At 46.5% G+C, this 16,571-nt stretch overlaps 1 protein-coding gene across 3 annotated transcripts; it reads right to left on the reverse strand.

Annotated features, from left to right (window-relative positions):
• Positions 1 to 3,482: 3,482 nt before the first annotated feature.
• lactbl1 (lactamase beta like 1) lies at positions 3,483 to 16,260 on the reverse strand. 3 transcript variants are annotated; one of them, XM_033048081.1, is made up of 7 exons: positions 16,155 to 16,260; positions 15,501 to 15,523; positions 14,969 to 15,055; positions 9,753 to 9,910; positions 7,093 to 7,331; positions 5,629 to 5,734; positions 3,483 to 4,542 (listed from the first exon to the last, which is right to left on the reverse strand). In XM_033048081.1, the coding sequence occupies exons 1-7, from the start codon at positions 16,258 to 16,260 to the stop codon at positions 3,567 to 3,569; spliced, it is 1,695 nt and encodes a 564-aa protein (XP_032903972.1). In that variant the 3' UTR covers positions 3,483 to 3,566. The 3 variants fall into 3 exon arrangements, with proteins under 3 accessions (XP_032903972.1, XP_032903974.1, XP_032903973.1); XM_033048083.1 differs by lacking the exon at positions 15,501 to 15,523 and having other exon boundaries at positions 14,969 to 15,078; positions 16,155 to 16,257; XM_033048082.1 differs by lacking the exon at positions 15,501 to 15,523 and having other exon boundaries at positions 14,969 to 15,072; positions 16,155 to 16,245.
• Between the last annotated feature and the right edge of the window lie 311 nt (positions 16,261 to 16,571).

Genomic DNA, 16,571 nt, shown 5'->3' on the forward strand with positions numbered 1-16,571 from the left:
TCTGAGGCAGAGAATTCCACAGACTCACCACTCTCTGTGAGAAAAAGTGTTTCCTCGTCTCCGTTCTAAATGGCTTAATCCTTATTCTTAAACTGTGTGGCCCCTGGTTCTGGACTCCCCCAACATCGGGAACATGTTTCCTGCCTCTAGCGTGTCCAAGCCCTTAACAATCTTATATGTTTCAATGAGATTTCCTCTCATCCTTCTAAACTCCACAGAGTGTACAAGCCCAGCCGCTCCATTCTCTCAGCATATGACAGTCCCGCCATCCCGGGAATTAACCTTGTAAACCTACACTGCACTTCCTCAATAGCAAGACTCACACATCTCGAAGACGTTGCAGGCTTTAGGTCGATTGGCCCTGTGTAAATTGTCTCTGAAGTGCAGGGAGTGGGATAACATAGAACCAGTGTGAACGGGTGATCGATCGATGGTCGGCACAGACCTGTTGGGCTGAAGGGCCTGTTTCCCAGCTGGATCTTTCAATCCATTCTAAAGCTGGAGGGCTTGCGTTCTGGGGTCAGGCGTGGAGAAGGTGTGAGGCTCCCATTGGAGGTGGGGGGGGGGGGGGGGGGGCAGAGCTGGGTGTTGGGGGTGTTGGTCTGAGGAAGGTGATAAAGTGTAGAGGGGACCATCACCCTTACCCGGCCTGGAGGGGCCGCCGACAACCAAGGGCGATCCAACTAATGGTGAGGGAGGGATGAGTGCTTTTTGTAACTTTTGTGACGGCTCTTTTGTGCAATTTTTATGCAGATACAAAGAGTTTCACAGCGTCTTGAAGATAGACGCAAAAAGCTGGAGTAACTCATCGGGACAGGCAGCATCTCTGCACAGAAGGAACAGTCTGAGGAAGGTCCTTGACCCAAAACATCTCTCCAGAGATGCTGCCTGTCCCGCTGAGTTACTCCAGCATTTTGTGCCTATCTTGGGTTTAAACCAGCATCTGCAGTTCCTTCCTTACACATTTTGCTGCACTAGGTGCATGGCAGTAAAATATCACCACCATCATCATCATCTAAGATAAAGATTGAATCAAACACAGACAGACACAAGCAAAGATAACAGAGCATCTTTGAATCTCTACTATCTCTTTTTGTTACTCTAGTATCTTTGGCCACAAGGTGGAAAGGGGGATTTTTAAACAAACACTGCCATCTATTGGCTGAAGAATATATAGGTGTACAGGCCACACACTTCATCATGTAGATCTCTAAATTACTACATTACATGGAAGAAAGAATATACCCAGCCTGAAGGGCCTTGATCTGAAACGTCACCCATTCCTTCTCTCCAGAGCTTTTTGCACCCATCTTCTATACAAATTATTTATTCGTTTCTATTAACCAGATCTTGAAATTCAAGAAAATATGGGGAAGAACCATTACAGAATAGGCACAAGGAATTGCAGGCGCTCGTTTAAAACAAAAACAAAACAAAGTGCTGGAGTAACTCAGTGGGTCAGGCAACATCTCTGGAGGTCGTAGATAGTTAGTGTTCACGGACAGGACTGTTCTTCAGACTCATTGGAGTAACATAGAAACATAGAAAATAGGTGCAGGAGGAGGCCATTTAGCCCTTCGAGCCAGCACCGCCATTCATTGTGATCATGGCTGATCGTCCCCAATCAGTACCCCGTGCCAGCCTTCTCCCCATATCCCTTGATTCCACCAGCCCCTAGAGCTCTATCTAACTCTCTCTTAAATCCATCCGGTGATTTGGCCTCCACTGCCCTCTGTGTCAGGGAATTCCAAAAAATTCACAACTCACTGCGTGAAAAAGTTCTTTCTCACCTCAGTCTTAAATGGCCTCCCCTTTATTCTAAGACTGTGGCCCCCGGTTCTGGTTCAAGCCCAGCCGCTCCATTCTCTCAGCATACGACAGTCCCGCCATCCCGGGAATTAACCTTGTAAACCTACACTGCACTCCCTCACTAGCAAGAGGTCTCAGTATACTACTGCGATACACTTGTATTGTATCGGAGATGCTGACCAAAGATGGATCTAAGTGCTAATGTATAAGCGATATGTAGCGATACTTATAAACATAAATAAAAATGAATTTGACTTTACACCACAGTACATGTGACAATACAGTAGAGTTTCAAAATACATGCAGCTCCCAGGACATTCCGAGCAGCTAAACAAGGGGTTGGGGCTCGACCCGAAACGTCACCCATTCCTTCGCTCCATAGATGCTGCCTCACCCGCTGAATTCCTCCAGCATTTTTGTCCACCTTTGACATTCCCATCACATCTGCTTCTGAACAAGGATTCAATGGTCTATAGTTAAAGCATACGATTAAAGTAAGGTATACATGGCAGGTCTTATGCAGTTTATATCAAGGGTTTTGGTTCACAAATGTTTGAAATTCTATCACAGTCACACATTTAAACCGATGGAAAAACATGTTCTATTTCCCCGATTGTGTTCACTTGAGGTTATGGTCATATGTACCGAGGTTACAACGAAAAGCATTTTAGACACAAAAAGCTGGAGTAACTCAGCGGGACAGGCAGAAAAATGGATGGGTGACGTTTTGGGTCGAGGCCCTTCTTCAGACTGAGGATCAGCGGGGGGTGGGGAAATTAGAGATATTGAAGGTTAAGGTGTGAAAATGACAGATCGAAAAAAGCAGATGCTGAACAAGGAAATGTAGAATGGTTCATTATGGAACTCTTTGAATCACTTCCCTCTGGAAGGCGACTCCGGATTGTCAAAGCTGCCACAGCCAGACATAAAAACAGTTTTTATCCACGAGTAGTTGCTCTACTCAACCGCCAAAATTCTGTAGCCTCCCTTTGATCTGGTATTTTGTTAGTTCGCATGCTTGATCAATGGTGTTTTATCATTAATGTTTTATTATTATTAATGCTTAGTGTTTTCTGAGTCATTCGTAACTGTCACTGTATGTCATGTTGTTACTTGTGGGCGGAGCACCAAGGCAAATTCCTTGTATGTGAATACTTGGCCAATAAACTTATTTACTTACTTATTGGCTGAGGGGAAGGTGACAACGAGGCATATAAACAGTAAAATTAATCAGTGAAACAAGTCGGAGAACTAGGCATCTGCAGTCCCTTCCAACACGTTTGAATAACAATGAATAGGTTTATTGGCCAAGTATTCACATACAAGGAATTTGCCTTGGTGCTCCGCTCACAAGTGACATGACATACAGTGACAATTAAGAACGACACATAAAACATTAAACATTAATAATAAAACATTATCGATTAAACGTGCGAATTAAATAAAATACCAGAGCAATGATAATGAGAAAGACTGATACTGTAGAAAAGGAATAGATGATGTTTCAGGAAGGGAAGACTCTTCTGAAGAAGGGTCTCGACCTGAAAAGTTACCTATTCCATTTTTCCCCCAGAGATGGTGTCTGACCCGCTGAGTTACCCCAACTTGTTGTGTCTATCTCCGGTTAAAACCAGCGTCTGCAGTTCCTTCCCACACAAGTTTGACACTGTGTCTCGAGTTGGCGGCTGTTCATTCTGTAAATAAGGTGACTATACTTTTCCAAAGTGCCTGTTGTTCTACAACTCTGCTGAAATGTCTCAGAACCTCGGCCTGCGGCTGATTCGGAGGATATTATACGTGTTCAGACCCGGAGCGTCGAATCCAGTGGACAGGCCTTTACTGTCGAAGGGGAAGAAGTTAAACAGTTGCCCATCTTGAGCTTCCAGTGACACAGAGGCAGCGTTGAACTTCAGGACACAGGGGTATTCCTTCTCAAATACAATCTGAAAGACTCTCTCCTGTAGATAGCACAGCTTGATAGTCCTATACATCTCGGGTATCAGAGTCTCAATGTGCGGGCCGAACTGTTGCATGACCAACACTCCACTCTTTTCTTTCGTTATTTGGTAGAAGGTCAAGTTGGAGAAGGTGTAGTAACCCAGGTAGGGCAGGGAGGTGGGGGGTGGATGCAGTAGCCTGTGGCCCTGGCGGAAGGCAGACTCCATGGCAGGGATGAGGTGACCGTATACGGCCGCGGTTAGGTCCACCTCCCGGGGGCGAGACCCCGCCATTAAGACGACGAAGCCCACCTTGAGGCGAGGGACCAGGGAGAAGGTGGCTGAGTAGCCGTCCAGGTCTCCGTCCTTCTTCATCACATCGTAGCCCATCTGCTCCGTGATCTCCCACGGGGTCCCCGTCTTACTGGCGAAGTAATCCTCGGAGCAGCGGAGCAGCGGGGTCAGCATCACCTTCAGGGTCTCGGGCTGCAGGATGCCCTTGTTGCGGGCGGCCCCCAGCAGCGCCATGCACAGCTTGGCCAGGTCGGCGGCCGTGGAGTACATCTGGCCCGAGGGCCGGTACCAGCCCAGGTCGTAGAGTTGAGCCGGTTTACCGCTGCTGTAGACGCCGACCGACAGCTGGGCACGCACCGACGCGGTGAACTCAAACCCCGTCTGCTCCATGCCTATCTTGGCCAATATATTCTCTGTCACCCACTGCTGGAAGTCTAACCCAGCCACAGTATTGGCCAGAACATGGGCCAGCAGGGAGAAGGCCAAATTACTGTAATGGCATCTAAAGGAGACAGAGCTGAATCAATAGACAATAGACAATAGGTGCAGGAGTAGGCCATTCGGCCCTTCCAGCCAGCACCGTCATTCAATGTGATCATGCCTGATCATCCCCAATCAGTACCCCGTTCCTGCCTTCTCCCCATATCCCCTGACTCCGCTATTTTTAAGAGCCCTATCTCGCTCTCTCTTGAAAGCATCCAGAGAACCGGCCTCCACCGCCCTCTGAGGCAGAGAATTCCACAGACTCACCACTCTCTGTGAGAAAAAGTGTTTCCTCGTCTCCGTTCTAAATGGCTTACTCCTTATTCTTAAACTGTGTGGCCCCTGGTTCTGGACTCCCCCAACATCGGGAACATGTTTCCTGTCTCTAGCGTGTCCAAGCCCTTAACAATTTTATACATTTCAATGAGATTCCCTCTCATCCTTCTAAACTCCAGAGTGTACAAGCCCAGCTGCGCCATTCTCTCGGCATATGACAGTCCCGCCATCCCGGGAATTAACCTTGTACCCTGTAACCTTGTACTCTGCCAGCCAATCATGGCTGATCTATCTTTCCCAATCAATCCCATTCTCCTGCCTACCCCCCATTGCCCTGATACTTTAGAAACAGCCCCTCAGGCCCACAGAGTGCTCGCCCACCAACGACCCCCCTACACTAGCACAATATACAATATTGCAGAAACCAATTAACCTACAAACCTGCACGTCCTTTGGATGTGGGAAGAAACCGCAGCGCCCGGAGAAAACCCACATGGTCACAGGGAGAACGTACAAACTCTGTACAGACAGCGCCCGTAGTCAGGTCCGAACCTGCGTCGCTGGCGCTGTAAGGCAGCAACTCTACTGCTGTAGTTTCTCCGGATGCTCTGATTTCCGCCCACAACCTAAAGACCTACAGGTTTGTGGGTCAATTGACTTTGGTAACATTTTAGATTGTCCCTAGTGTGTAGGTTAGTGCTAGTGAGTGGACGGGCACAGACTTGGTGGGCCAAAGGGCCTGTTTCTCCAAAGTCTAACGTTTAGTCTCTCCATATTGTCATAAATTCTTCCCCCCGATTCCACCACTCACCTTGAGTGCCGAGCTCACCTTGTGCCGGGGTCTGCAATGAGTAAATCATCCTGGAGGAGTTTCAGGGCCATGTCCGTGCTTCCGTCCCACAGCAGACTTGTCGACCGGAGTCGTCTGGGTAAACCTACGGATCAGTTCAAACAACTCTTCAATAGTTCTGCCACAAAAGCCAACACTTGCAACAGTCAGACACAGATTGGGAACACCTCAACACCTCAAAGATTACTCGGGTAGGGTGATAGCGGAGGCGTGTGGTTCTCTTGCCAGCATTGAACTTTTCTTCGCCTTCCATCACAGTGACTCCTCCACATTCCTCACTGTGGTGGATGTTCATGTTAAAATGTGTTGTGTGTGTTCTGTTACTTTTTATTTGTATGACTGACTTGGCAAATTAAATTCCTCGTGTGTTACAAAACATACTTGGCTAATAAAGTATTATTGTGATTGTGATAGATTGCCTGGGGCATTGAATAAGTCAGGAAGTCAAGATGCAGCTCTGTAGGACTATAGGTCAGACTGCATTTGGAGTCTTGCTTGCAGTTCTGGTCCAACCCATTTCACGGAGGATATGGAGACTGTGGAGAGGTTGCAGAGGAGGTTTACCAGAACACTTCCAGGGAGAGACCGATGAAGGCAAGTATACGATGCCACTTTCAGGGGGCTATGGAGTTGGAAAGTTATGCAATGCAGCTTTTGTTCTGGGCAATGACAAATTAACATTCTAAAATTATTGTGTAGGAAGGAACTGCAGTTGCTGGTTTACACTGAAGATATTCGCAAAATGCTGTAAAGAAATATTACCAGGACAATATTTATTTAATGCATAGAGTAATACAGTGTGGAAACAGGCCCTTCAGCCCAACTCACCCACACCAGCCAACAATGTCTCATCTACCCTAGTCCCACTTGCCTGCGCTTGGTCCATAACCCTCCAAACCTGTCCTATCCATGTACCTATCCAACCGTTTCTTAAACGATGGGATAGTCCCAGCCTCAACTACCTCCTCTGGCAGCTTGCTCCATACACCAACCACCCTTTATGTGAAAAGTTATCCCTCGGATTCCTATTAAATCTTTTCCCCTTCACCTTGAACCTATGTCCTCTGGTCCTAGATTCCCCTACTCTGGGTAAAAGACTCTGTGCATCTACCTGATCTATTCCTCTCATGATTTTGTATAACTCTATAAGATCTCCTCTCAACCTTTATGCTCCATGGAATAGAGACCCAGCCTACTCAACCTCACCCTATACCTCACACACTCTAGTCCTGCCAACATCCCTATAAATCTTTTCTGAACCCTTTCAAGCTCGACAATATCTTTCCTATAACATAGTGCCCAGAACTGAATACAATATTCTAAATGCGGTCTCACCAACGTCTTATACAACTGCAACATGACCTCCCAACTTCTATACTCAATACTCTGACTGATGAAGGCCCAAGTGCCAAAGTGTTTTGTTTGGATAGGTTTCCGTCTCACCTGATAGTTGACTCGCCATTCTTTTCAATGTCACGGACGCTACTTTGGTAGCAGCCCCCCTTCTCTCTAGAAACACCAGACCTTCTGCTTCGGATTGCTGTACCGAGCTGCCCAGTGGGTTTTTAACAGTGAAGTTTTTCACGTATTTTGTGAGTGGGTCATCCAAAGATGCAATTTTCCCTTCCTCCCATAGTTTATACAGCATGATAGTCGGGAATATCTTGGAAATGCTTGCAATCCTGAAAAAAATATTAGATTAGGATTACCACAAAACTCAGTTTGGTGGGTTAAGGGGCCGTCCCACTTGGGTGACCTAATCCGCCAGTTCTGGCGAGTTTGCCCTCGACTCGTACTCGCAGCATGGTCCACACGAGGTCGTAGGAGGTCTTCATAACTCTCCTTCATGCTCGAGAGTGGTCTTCGCGTACTCGAGGCCTCAGTTAGGTCGCAGTTTTTTTCAATATGTTAAAAAATGCCCGCGAGTAAAAAAAGGTCGCCAAGGAAAAAATTGATACTTTTTTTACTCGTAGGTTTAGTTGTAGTAGGTCGTCATGTTAGTCGTAGGTAATCGAGGGTAGTCGTAGATAGTCTTCATCATAGTCGAAGGGAGGTCGAAGGAGGTCGTCTTCACTCTCCACTATTCGGTGTCCAATTTACCCGAAGTTAGTCGTAGCTAGTTGAAGCTAGTCTTCAACATAGTCGAAGGAGGTCTTCAACATGTCATTTTTTCAAACTCTTCTAAACTCGCCAATTAGGTCGCCCAAGTGGGACAGCCCCTTAAAGGTTAGGGTTAGAATTTAAAATTTGCCAGTGCAAAACAATTATTCTATTTGGAATCGAGGAAGAGTCGATGCAGGAATGTTGAGCAAAACACAGAGTGTTGGAGTAACTCAGTGGGTCCGTGTGTGTGGAGGGAATACAGACAATTATTTGGGTTGTGTTCCTTCTACAGAAATTATCCTATTCACACATTTTCTGTATGTGCAGGTCCTATGAATGTTTAGCCTGTTTCCACACCGTATCAATAAACTAAATTCCATTACTGTGATTTCACTCTCTATAATCTGTGAGCGATGTCACATGAAAGCCTTTCGTTTTTCTACCCCTTCCACGTTTTGTGCTCGCACTGCGGCCGTGACCTCATTCCCTCTCGACAGTTTGGGGTGGCACGGCGCTACAGCAGCAGAGACCCGGGTTCAATCCTGACTACGGGTGCTGTCTGTATGGAGTTTGCACGTTCTCCCCGTGACCTGCGTGGGTTTTCTCTGGAAGCTCCGGTTTCCTCCAACACTCCAAAGACGTGCAGATTTGTAGGTCAATTGGCTTGGCATAATTGTAAATTGTCCCTAGTACGTGTAGGATAGTGCTAGTATGCAGGGATCGATGGTCAGCGTGGACTCGGTGGGCCAAAGGGCCAGTTTCCGCGCTGTATCATAAAACTAAGCTGCCTTTTCTTGTGTGCATTGACTCATGACAACGAGCATCTTATTATTCCCATAATTAAAGCCATTTGCAGTGTTGTCAGGTGACACCTATTACACTAAATGGTGAATCATTCTGTTTATTGTTGGCAGGTGAGGATTCCGCAATTAATCAAATGTTACAACCATCAGCAAAAGTTTTTATGAAGTCTAACTTGCATGAATGGTGGCTCAGTGGCGCAGCAGGTAGTGCTGCTGCCTCACAGCGGCAGAGATCCAGGTTTGATCCTGACCTCATGTGCTGCCTGTGTGGAGTTTCCACGTCCTCCCCGTGACCGCATTAGATTCCGCCGGTTTCCTCCCACATCCCAAAGACGTGCGGGTTTGTAGGTCAATCTGGCTCTGTAAATTACCGCCTTGTGTGCAGGGAATGGTTGCAAAAGTGGGATAAACATCGAACTAGTGTGAACGGGTGATCGATGGGCGGCATGGACTTGGTGGGCTGAAGGGCCTGTTTCCATGCTGCTTCTCTCACAATCACAGGCTGGTTGTGATGCAGATGAAGACCATCGATGAAGAGGATGGCAATTCCATCATTCTAAAGAATGCTAAAGAAAGCAAAGGTTCAAGTTGATTATTGTCACGTGTACTGGGGTACCGTGAAAAGCTTTGCTTTGCACACTAACCACGCATATAAAATAATACCATACATAAATACAATCAGGTCAAACTCAAGTACAATAGGTAAAGCAAAGGGGAAGATACAGAGTGCAGAATATCGTTTTTAAGAAGGAACTGCAGATGCTGGAAAATCGAAGGTAGACAAAAGTGCTGGAGAAACTCAGCGGGTGAGGCAACATCTATGGAGCGAAGGTACATTGCCTATTTCATTCGTTCCATATATGCTGCCGCACCCGCTGAGTTTCTCCAGCACTATTGTCTACCACAGAATATAGTTCTCAGCTTTGTAGCGCACCAGTTCCAGAGACAAAGTCCAATGTCCACAATGGGGTAGAGGTGAATCAGACAGTGTCCTAGCTTATGGTGGGATCTCAATGGATCCACTTCAGCCAAACCTCTCTTGTAATTTATGCAGCAACACACTTCACGTGAATATTTCACATGTTAAGTAAAGATGGGGGGTGGTTTAAGAAAACAATGTGGAATTAATATTGGGATCAATTATTGGAGAAAGCAAGACTGGTCCACAGTGTCGGAAAGCAGGCTTTGGGAAGTTACCTGTAGGCAGTATATTCGTTTGGTGGATGTGAAAAATCATCGGAGATATTTCTTTTTCCAAAATTCCCAGTCCACAGCACGGTGTCATTATAGACGACAATAGCGGAAATCGACGGCAGGCTCATTGGATGGATTTGGTGGCGTAAAAGGAATTCGATCTGTTTGAAGACAGAAACATTCAGCCAACTTTGTCAAGAAGATTCAAATACGTAGAGAAACACTATTCATTTTCCCAATAACTCCTGAGTGAATGAGTGGATTTTATCTTCAAAGACTGAACATGTAGGTACTGGTCGCACCAAGTCCATAGAGGGACACACAAATGCCGGAGTAACTCAGAGAAGGAGTAGGTGACGTTTTGGGTCGAGACCCTTCCTTTATACTGGGGGGGGACGGACTCTGTCCCCGTTGTGACAAGGGGGAGGGGGAGCAAGAGTGGAGCTATGGGATACCAAGGAGTCGCGTGTGAGGGCCTCATCTATGATAGGAGTGGGGAACCCCCCCCCCCCCCCCCCCCGTTCGCTAAAGAATGAGGACATAGAAACATAGAAAATAGGTGCAGGAGTGGAGGCCATTCGGCCCTTCGAGCCTGCACCGCCATTCAATATGATCATGGCTGATCATCCAACTCGGTATCCTGTACCTGCCTTCTCTCCATACCCCCTGATCCCTTTAGCCACAAGGGCCACATTTAACTCCCTCTTAAATATAGCCAATGAACTTGCCTCAACTAACCTCTGTGGCAGAGAATTCCAGAGATTCACCACTATCTGTGTGAAAAATGTTTTTATCATCTCGGTCCTAAAAGATTTCCCCCTTATCCTTAAACTGTGACCCCTTGTTCTGGACTTCCCCAACATTGGTAACAATCTTCCTGCATCTAGCCTGTCCAACCCCTTAAGAATTTTGTAAGTTTCTATAAGATCCCCCCTCAATCTTCTAAATTCTAGCGAGTACAAATGTCAGATGTCCTGCTATGGAACGCTTCATCTTGGCACAAATGCGGCCTTGACAAAAGGAACTGGTAGTGGGTACCGATTCCAAACTGAAGTGTGTGCAGTTCTGGTCACCCCATTACAGGAAGGATGAACAGACCACAGACCACAGTCTGTTCGTATTGGTGGAAATGTGTCAGCCTCGATAACAATCAGCACGGGAGCACCTCAAGGCTGCGTGCTCAGCCCCCTGCTGTACTCACTCTATACCCATGACTGCGTAGCGAACCACAGTGCGAACTCCATCATCAAGTTCGCTGACGACACCACTATTGTGGGGTGTATCACTGATGGGGATGAGTCAGAATATAGAAGAGAGATCGAGCAACTGTCCATATGGTGCCAGCGCAATAACCTGGCCCTCAACACCAGCAAAACCAAGGAACTGATTGTGGACTTTGGAAGGAGGAGGAGGGGGACCCACAGCCCCATTTATATCAACGGGTCGATGGTTGAAAGGGTCAAGAACTTCAAATTCCTGGGCGTGCACATCTCTGAAGATCTTTCCTGGTCCAAGAACACTAACGCAATTATCAAACAAGCTCATCAGCGCCTCTACTTCCTGAGGAGATTACGGAGAGTCGGATTGTCAAGGAAGACTCTCTCTAACTTCTACAGGTGCACAGACGAGAGCATACTGACCGGTTGCATCGTGGCTTGGTTCGGCAATTTGAGCGCCCTGGAGAGGAAAAGACTACAAAAAGTAGTAAACACTGCCCAGTCCATCATCGGCTCTGACCTTCCTTCCATCGAGGGGATTTATCGCAGTCGCTGCCTCAAAAAGGCTGGCAGTATCATCAAAGACCCACACCATCCTGGCCACACACTCATCTCCCTGCTACCTTCAGGTAGAAGGTACAGGAGCCTGAAGACTGCAACAACCAGGTTCAGGAATAGCTACTTCCCCACAGCCATCAGGCTATTAAACCTGGCTCGGACAAAACTCTGATTATTAATAACCACTTTCTGTTATTTGCACTTTACCAGTTTATTTATTCATGTGTGTATATATTTATATCATGGTATATGGACACATATATCTGTTTTGTAGTAAATGCCTACTATTTTCTGTGTGCTTAAGCAAAGCAAGAATTTCATTGTCCTATACAGGGACACGTGACAATAAACTCACTTGAACTTGAACTTGAAGAAAGAGGCTTTGGAAAAGATGCAGAACAGGTTGATCAGAATGCTGCCTGTATCAGAGTGTATAATTCAATTCAACTTTATTGTGATTGCACAAATACTAGTACAGGTGCAACGAAATGCAGTTTAGCGTCTGGTCATAGTGCAAGATAGTAGAAATAAAAATACAAATTAAAAATACAAATAAAAATATGGTTAACAATGTGTGGACTGTGGATGAATTAAACTGGTACATAGGCAATAAATGTATACAAATGTATACACATGGGAGAGTCTAAAGATAGCTAGCGATGGGACTCTGAGTTCAGCAGTGTAATGGTGTTATTGAAAAAGCTGTTCCTCATCCTGCTTGTGCGAGACCCGAGGCTCCTGTACCACCTCCCTGATGGGAGGAGGGCAAATAGTCCATGGTTAGGGTGAGAGGGGTCCTTGATGATTTTCCCGGCCCGTCTCAGACACCGTTTGAGGTCAGACAAACCTGGATTCCAACACAGCACAAATAATTTAAACTCTAATGCATTATTGAATTTGAGGCAATGGGTGCGGTTGGACAGGCAGTGTTTTGGATGAGGCATTAAACTATAAAAGATCCCGTATGTTTAGTTTCCATATAACGTAGATCCCATATATTCAAACAGTTTTCCTGGGAATTGTTTGTGGAAGTTTAATGCACACAAATTGGTTCATGTTTCCTGCATGTGAGTAATTGACTGCCTTAAAGCAGTGGAAGGCATTATATTAAGTTCCAAAGCATGATTATGGCCAAGCTAGACAAAATTGCTGGAGAAACTCAGCGGGTGCGGCAGCATCTATGGAGCGAAGGAAATAGGCAACGTTGCATATTTCCTTCGCTCCATGCAAAGAGTTGAACAATCTCCACTATAGGAAATAGGTAACGTTTCGGGCCGAAACCCTTCCGGGTTTCGTCCCGAAACGTTGCCTATTTCCTTCGCTCCATAGATGCTGCCGCACCCGCTGAGTTTCTCCAGCAATTTTGTCTACCTTCGATTTTCCAGCATCTGCAGTTCCTTCTTGAACATTATAGCCACGCTATCTGCTCAGTATTGCATTCCACTATTTTAAAGACTTGTGCATTTGGGACGTCACGGTGGTGCAGCGGTAGAGTTGCTGCCTCACAGTGCCAGAGACCCGGTTTCGATCCTGACTACAGGAGCTGTCAAGACAGAAACCATATTTCTACCTTCTCCCTGTGACCGCGTGGGCTTTCTCCAGGTGCTCCGGTTTCCTCGCCCACTCCAGAGACGTGTAGGTTTGTAGCTTAATTGGCTTTGGTAAGTTGTAAAAATTACCCCCCAATATTTGTAGGTTAATGCATGGGGGGGGGGGATCGCTGGTCGGCGCGGACCCCGTGGGCCGAAGGGCTTGTTTCCGCGCTGTATCTCTAAAGTCTTCTGCAATCTTCTTCCTTCTTGGTCGCCGTCCTGCAAACCCTTCCTGATATTTTTACGCGCCTTCCATCAACTGGATGGTTTCAAACGATAATTTATGAATAATCGCTAAACCTTGATCAGCCTTTCCTCCCCCCCCCATCTCCATTGCCAAATTCCATTAACCCAGTGGAAAACTGAATCCCTTCGTATTTGCTTTTATCTGCATAATCCAGATTAAAGTTTGGCTCCCACCGTCGCATCAGATTATAAAAACAGTGGTCACTAACATTTGCCAGTGTTGTGAATGAAACTGGTTAACGTTTAAATGCCAAAGCTTCTTCAGTTATGTCCTGTGTCCAACATTGTTAGATTAACGATCTAAGCATCTGGTGTGTAATTGGGTCTTGGGTTTAGGTTGGTTAATGCCCCTGTCCCACTTAGGAAACCTGAACGGAAACCTCTGGAGACTTTGCGCCCCACCCAAGGTTTCCGTGCGGTTCCCGGAGGTTGCAGGTAGTGGAAGCAGGTAGGGAGACTGACAAAAACCTCCGGGAACCGCACAGAAACCTTGGGCGGGGCGCAAAGTCTCCAGAAGTTTCCTTTCAGCTTTTTTAAGTGGGACAGGGGCATAATTGTCACGTATTAGCGCGGCACAGTGGTGCAGCGGTAGAGTTGCTGCCTTAAAGTGACCTGGGTTCGCTCCTGACTACGGGTTTGCTGACTGTACGGAGTTTGCACGTTCTCCCCCCCATGACCACGTGGGTTTTCTCCAGGTGCTCCGGTTTCCTCCCACACTCCAAAGACGTGCGAGTTTGGAGGATAATAATCTTTGGTAACAAAAATTGTAAATTGTTCCTAGCGTGCTAGTGTACGGGGCGATCGCTGGTCAGCGCGGGCTCGGTGGGCCGAAGGGCCTGTTGCCACACTATCTCTAAAGTCTAAAGTAAAGAGTGAATGATGATAATTCAGTCATTGGAAGATGGAACCAAAGATGTTCTACAGGATGTACAAAAAGCAGTTTCAGTGGGTGTGTATTTTATATTTATTCTTTTGAACAGAGTTGTACACAATAATGCAAACAGCATTTAGTGCGGTACTGTGTACAGCAGGTAGAGCTGCTGCCTCACAGCACCAGAGACCCGGGGGTTCCATCCTGACCTCGGGTGTTGTCTGTGTGGAGTTCGCAAGTTCTCCCTGTGACTGTTTTTCCTCCCACAGCCCAAAGATGTGAGGGTTCGTAGGTTAATTGGCCTTTGTAAAATTTCCCAGAGCGTTTTGGTTTTTAGTTTTACTTTTGGAGACACGGAGTGGAAACAGGCCCTTCGGCCCACCGAGACCATGCTGACCAATGATCACTCTATCCTACACAACAGGAACAATTTACAGAATCCAATGCATGTCCTTGGAAAGTGGGAGGAAGAAAGTCGAAGCTGTCAGATCAGCGACAGAAATGGTAGACGGAGTTTAATCTGAGCACATGTGAGGTGTTGCATTTTGGGGGGGGGTGTCAAATGCAAGGGGAAACGATACAACAGTGGCATGACCCTTAACAACATAATATACAAGGGGAGAGGGGGGAGAGGGGGAGACTAAGTTGTCAGGATTTAGACAGAACAACAGCAATAAACACTAGCAGCTTTGACTCCGTTACTAGTGATAAATCCCAGCCAGTTTACTTACAAACCTTTTGCAAAGCTTCTGTCAGAATGGGAATGGGATGCACCAAGTGGACAGGTTTGGGATGTCTGGGACACATTTGGACTGGCTTCACCTCATTAGATGAAATATCTTTACCTGAAATAGAGAGGGAAAAAAAAACAGCATGGAGATTTAACTTCCAGACAATATGCATTAGGTTTTAAATTCCTAGAAAACATGATCTTTACTGACTGGCATAGATAGTTCTTCCTTCCATTCAGTACACGATGCAGGATGAGAGTGTTGGTAATAATTTGTGATTGATATGCGTTTACCGAGATACAGTGGGAAGCTTTTCTTTGTGTGCTATCCAAGTCAAGTCAAGTCAAGTTTAATGGGATAAAACTGTACAGGGAAAGGTAGAGAGTGCGGAATATAGTTCTCAGCATTGTAGTGTCGCAGTTTCAGAGACAAAGTCCAAAGTCCGCAATGGGGTAAATTGGAAGGTACACCCCAGCTTATGGGAAGACCGTTCAGACATCTGATAACAGAGAGGATGAAGCTGTGTCCAGTCTTACAGGCTTGCAAGCTTTTGTATCGACTGCCTGGCGGGAGCGGGGAGAAGAGGGAATGTCCGGGGTGCGAAAAGGTCCATGATAATGTTAGCGGATTTCCTGCGGCAGCCTCAAGTGTAGGTGGAGTCAATGATTGGGAGTGTGGACTGGGCTACACGCACAACTCTGCAGTCTTGGGCAGAGCTGTTGGCAAAGTTGGCCAGTTGGTGGGGTGAGAAACTAGCTGGTGAGTGTCAATGATTCTTGGGAAACTAGCAGCCCACTCAACACGGAACAGCACTAAACGGTTATACTAAACTTCATCCCCAAGTACAATATGTGGCAGAGCGGTGGCGCAGTGGTAGAGATGCTGCCTTACAGCACCAGAGACCCAGGTTCGATCCCGACTATGGGTACTGTCTGTACGGAGTTTATACGTTCTCCCCGTGACCGCGTGGGTTTTCTCCGGGTGCTCCGGTTCCCACTCACACTCTAAAGACGTACAGGTTTGTAGATCAATTGGCTTTGGTAAAAATTGTAAACTGTCTCTAGTGTGTAGGATAGCACTAGTGTACGGGGATCGTTGGTCGGCGTGGACTCGGTGGGCTGAAGGGCCTGTTTCCACGCTGTATCTCTAAACTAAACTAAAAAATAGTTGCCAGACCTCCGCTCACTTACTAGTGGCTTGCTTCGGCAGTTGGTATTGCCACACAAAGCAGCAGGTCATGGCGATGGACACTATTATAAAGAACATCATTCCCAGATGAGGCCACTTCAAATCCATCACAAAACTTCTCTTCACACCTTTGCCATCAGATCGCTGCTGAATAGAAAAACACAAGGTTGGTTTATTATCGTGGGGGTGGGAGATTGTAACCTTCACGTGGTCCGCCCTGTTTCGACGAATGTAATCAACCCGGCGTGCGCACAATCAAATAAGATCAAATAGAACAAGTTGTCCTACAACTTTAGGCTGTGCACGCCATACACAAGAAGAAGTTTATATTGTGTCTCAGGTAAAGCGAAAGTTTTGTTTTGCATGCTATCCGAACAGAGACAATAGACAATAGACAATAGGTGCAGGAGTAGGCCATT

This window comes from Amblyraja radiata, chromosome 31, assembly GCF_010909765.2.
Source record: "Amblyraja radiata isolate CabotCenter1 chromosome 31, sAmbRad1.1.pri, whole genome shotgun sequence".
Lineage (NCBI taxonomy): Eukaryota > Metazoa > Chordata > Chondrichthyes > Rajiformes > Rajidae > Amblyraja > Amblyraja radiata.

Excerpts from the sequence above, each read along its gene's own strand:
- lactbl1 (XM_033048081.1), bottom strand. The coding sequence starts at position 16,260 with ATGGATTTGAAGTGGCCTCATCTGGGAATGATGTTCTTTATAATAGTG. Across the intron at positions 15,056-15,500 it reads ATACAAAAGCTTGCAAGCCT|GTGAAGCCAGTCCAAATGTG; the intron begins GTAAGACTGGAC and ends TCATCTAATGAG. Across the intron at positions 7,332-9,752 it reads AACGAATATACTGCCTACAG|GATTGCAAGCATTTCCAAGA; the intron begins GTAACTTCCCAA and ends TATTTTTTTCAG.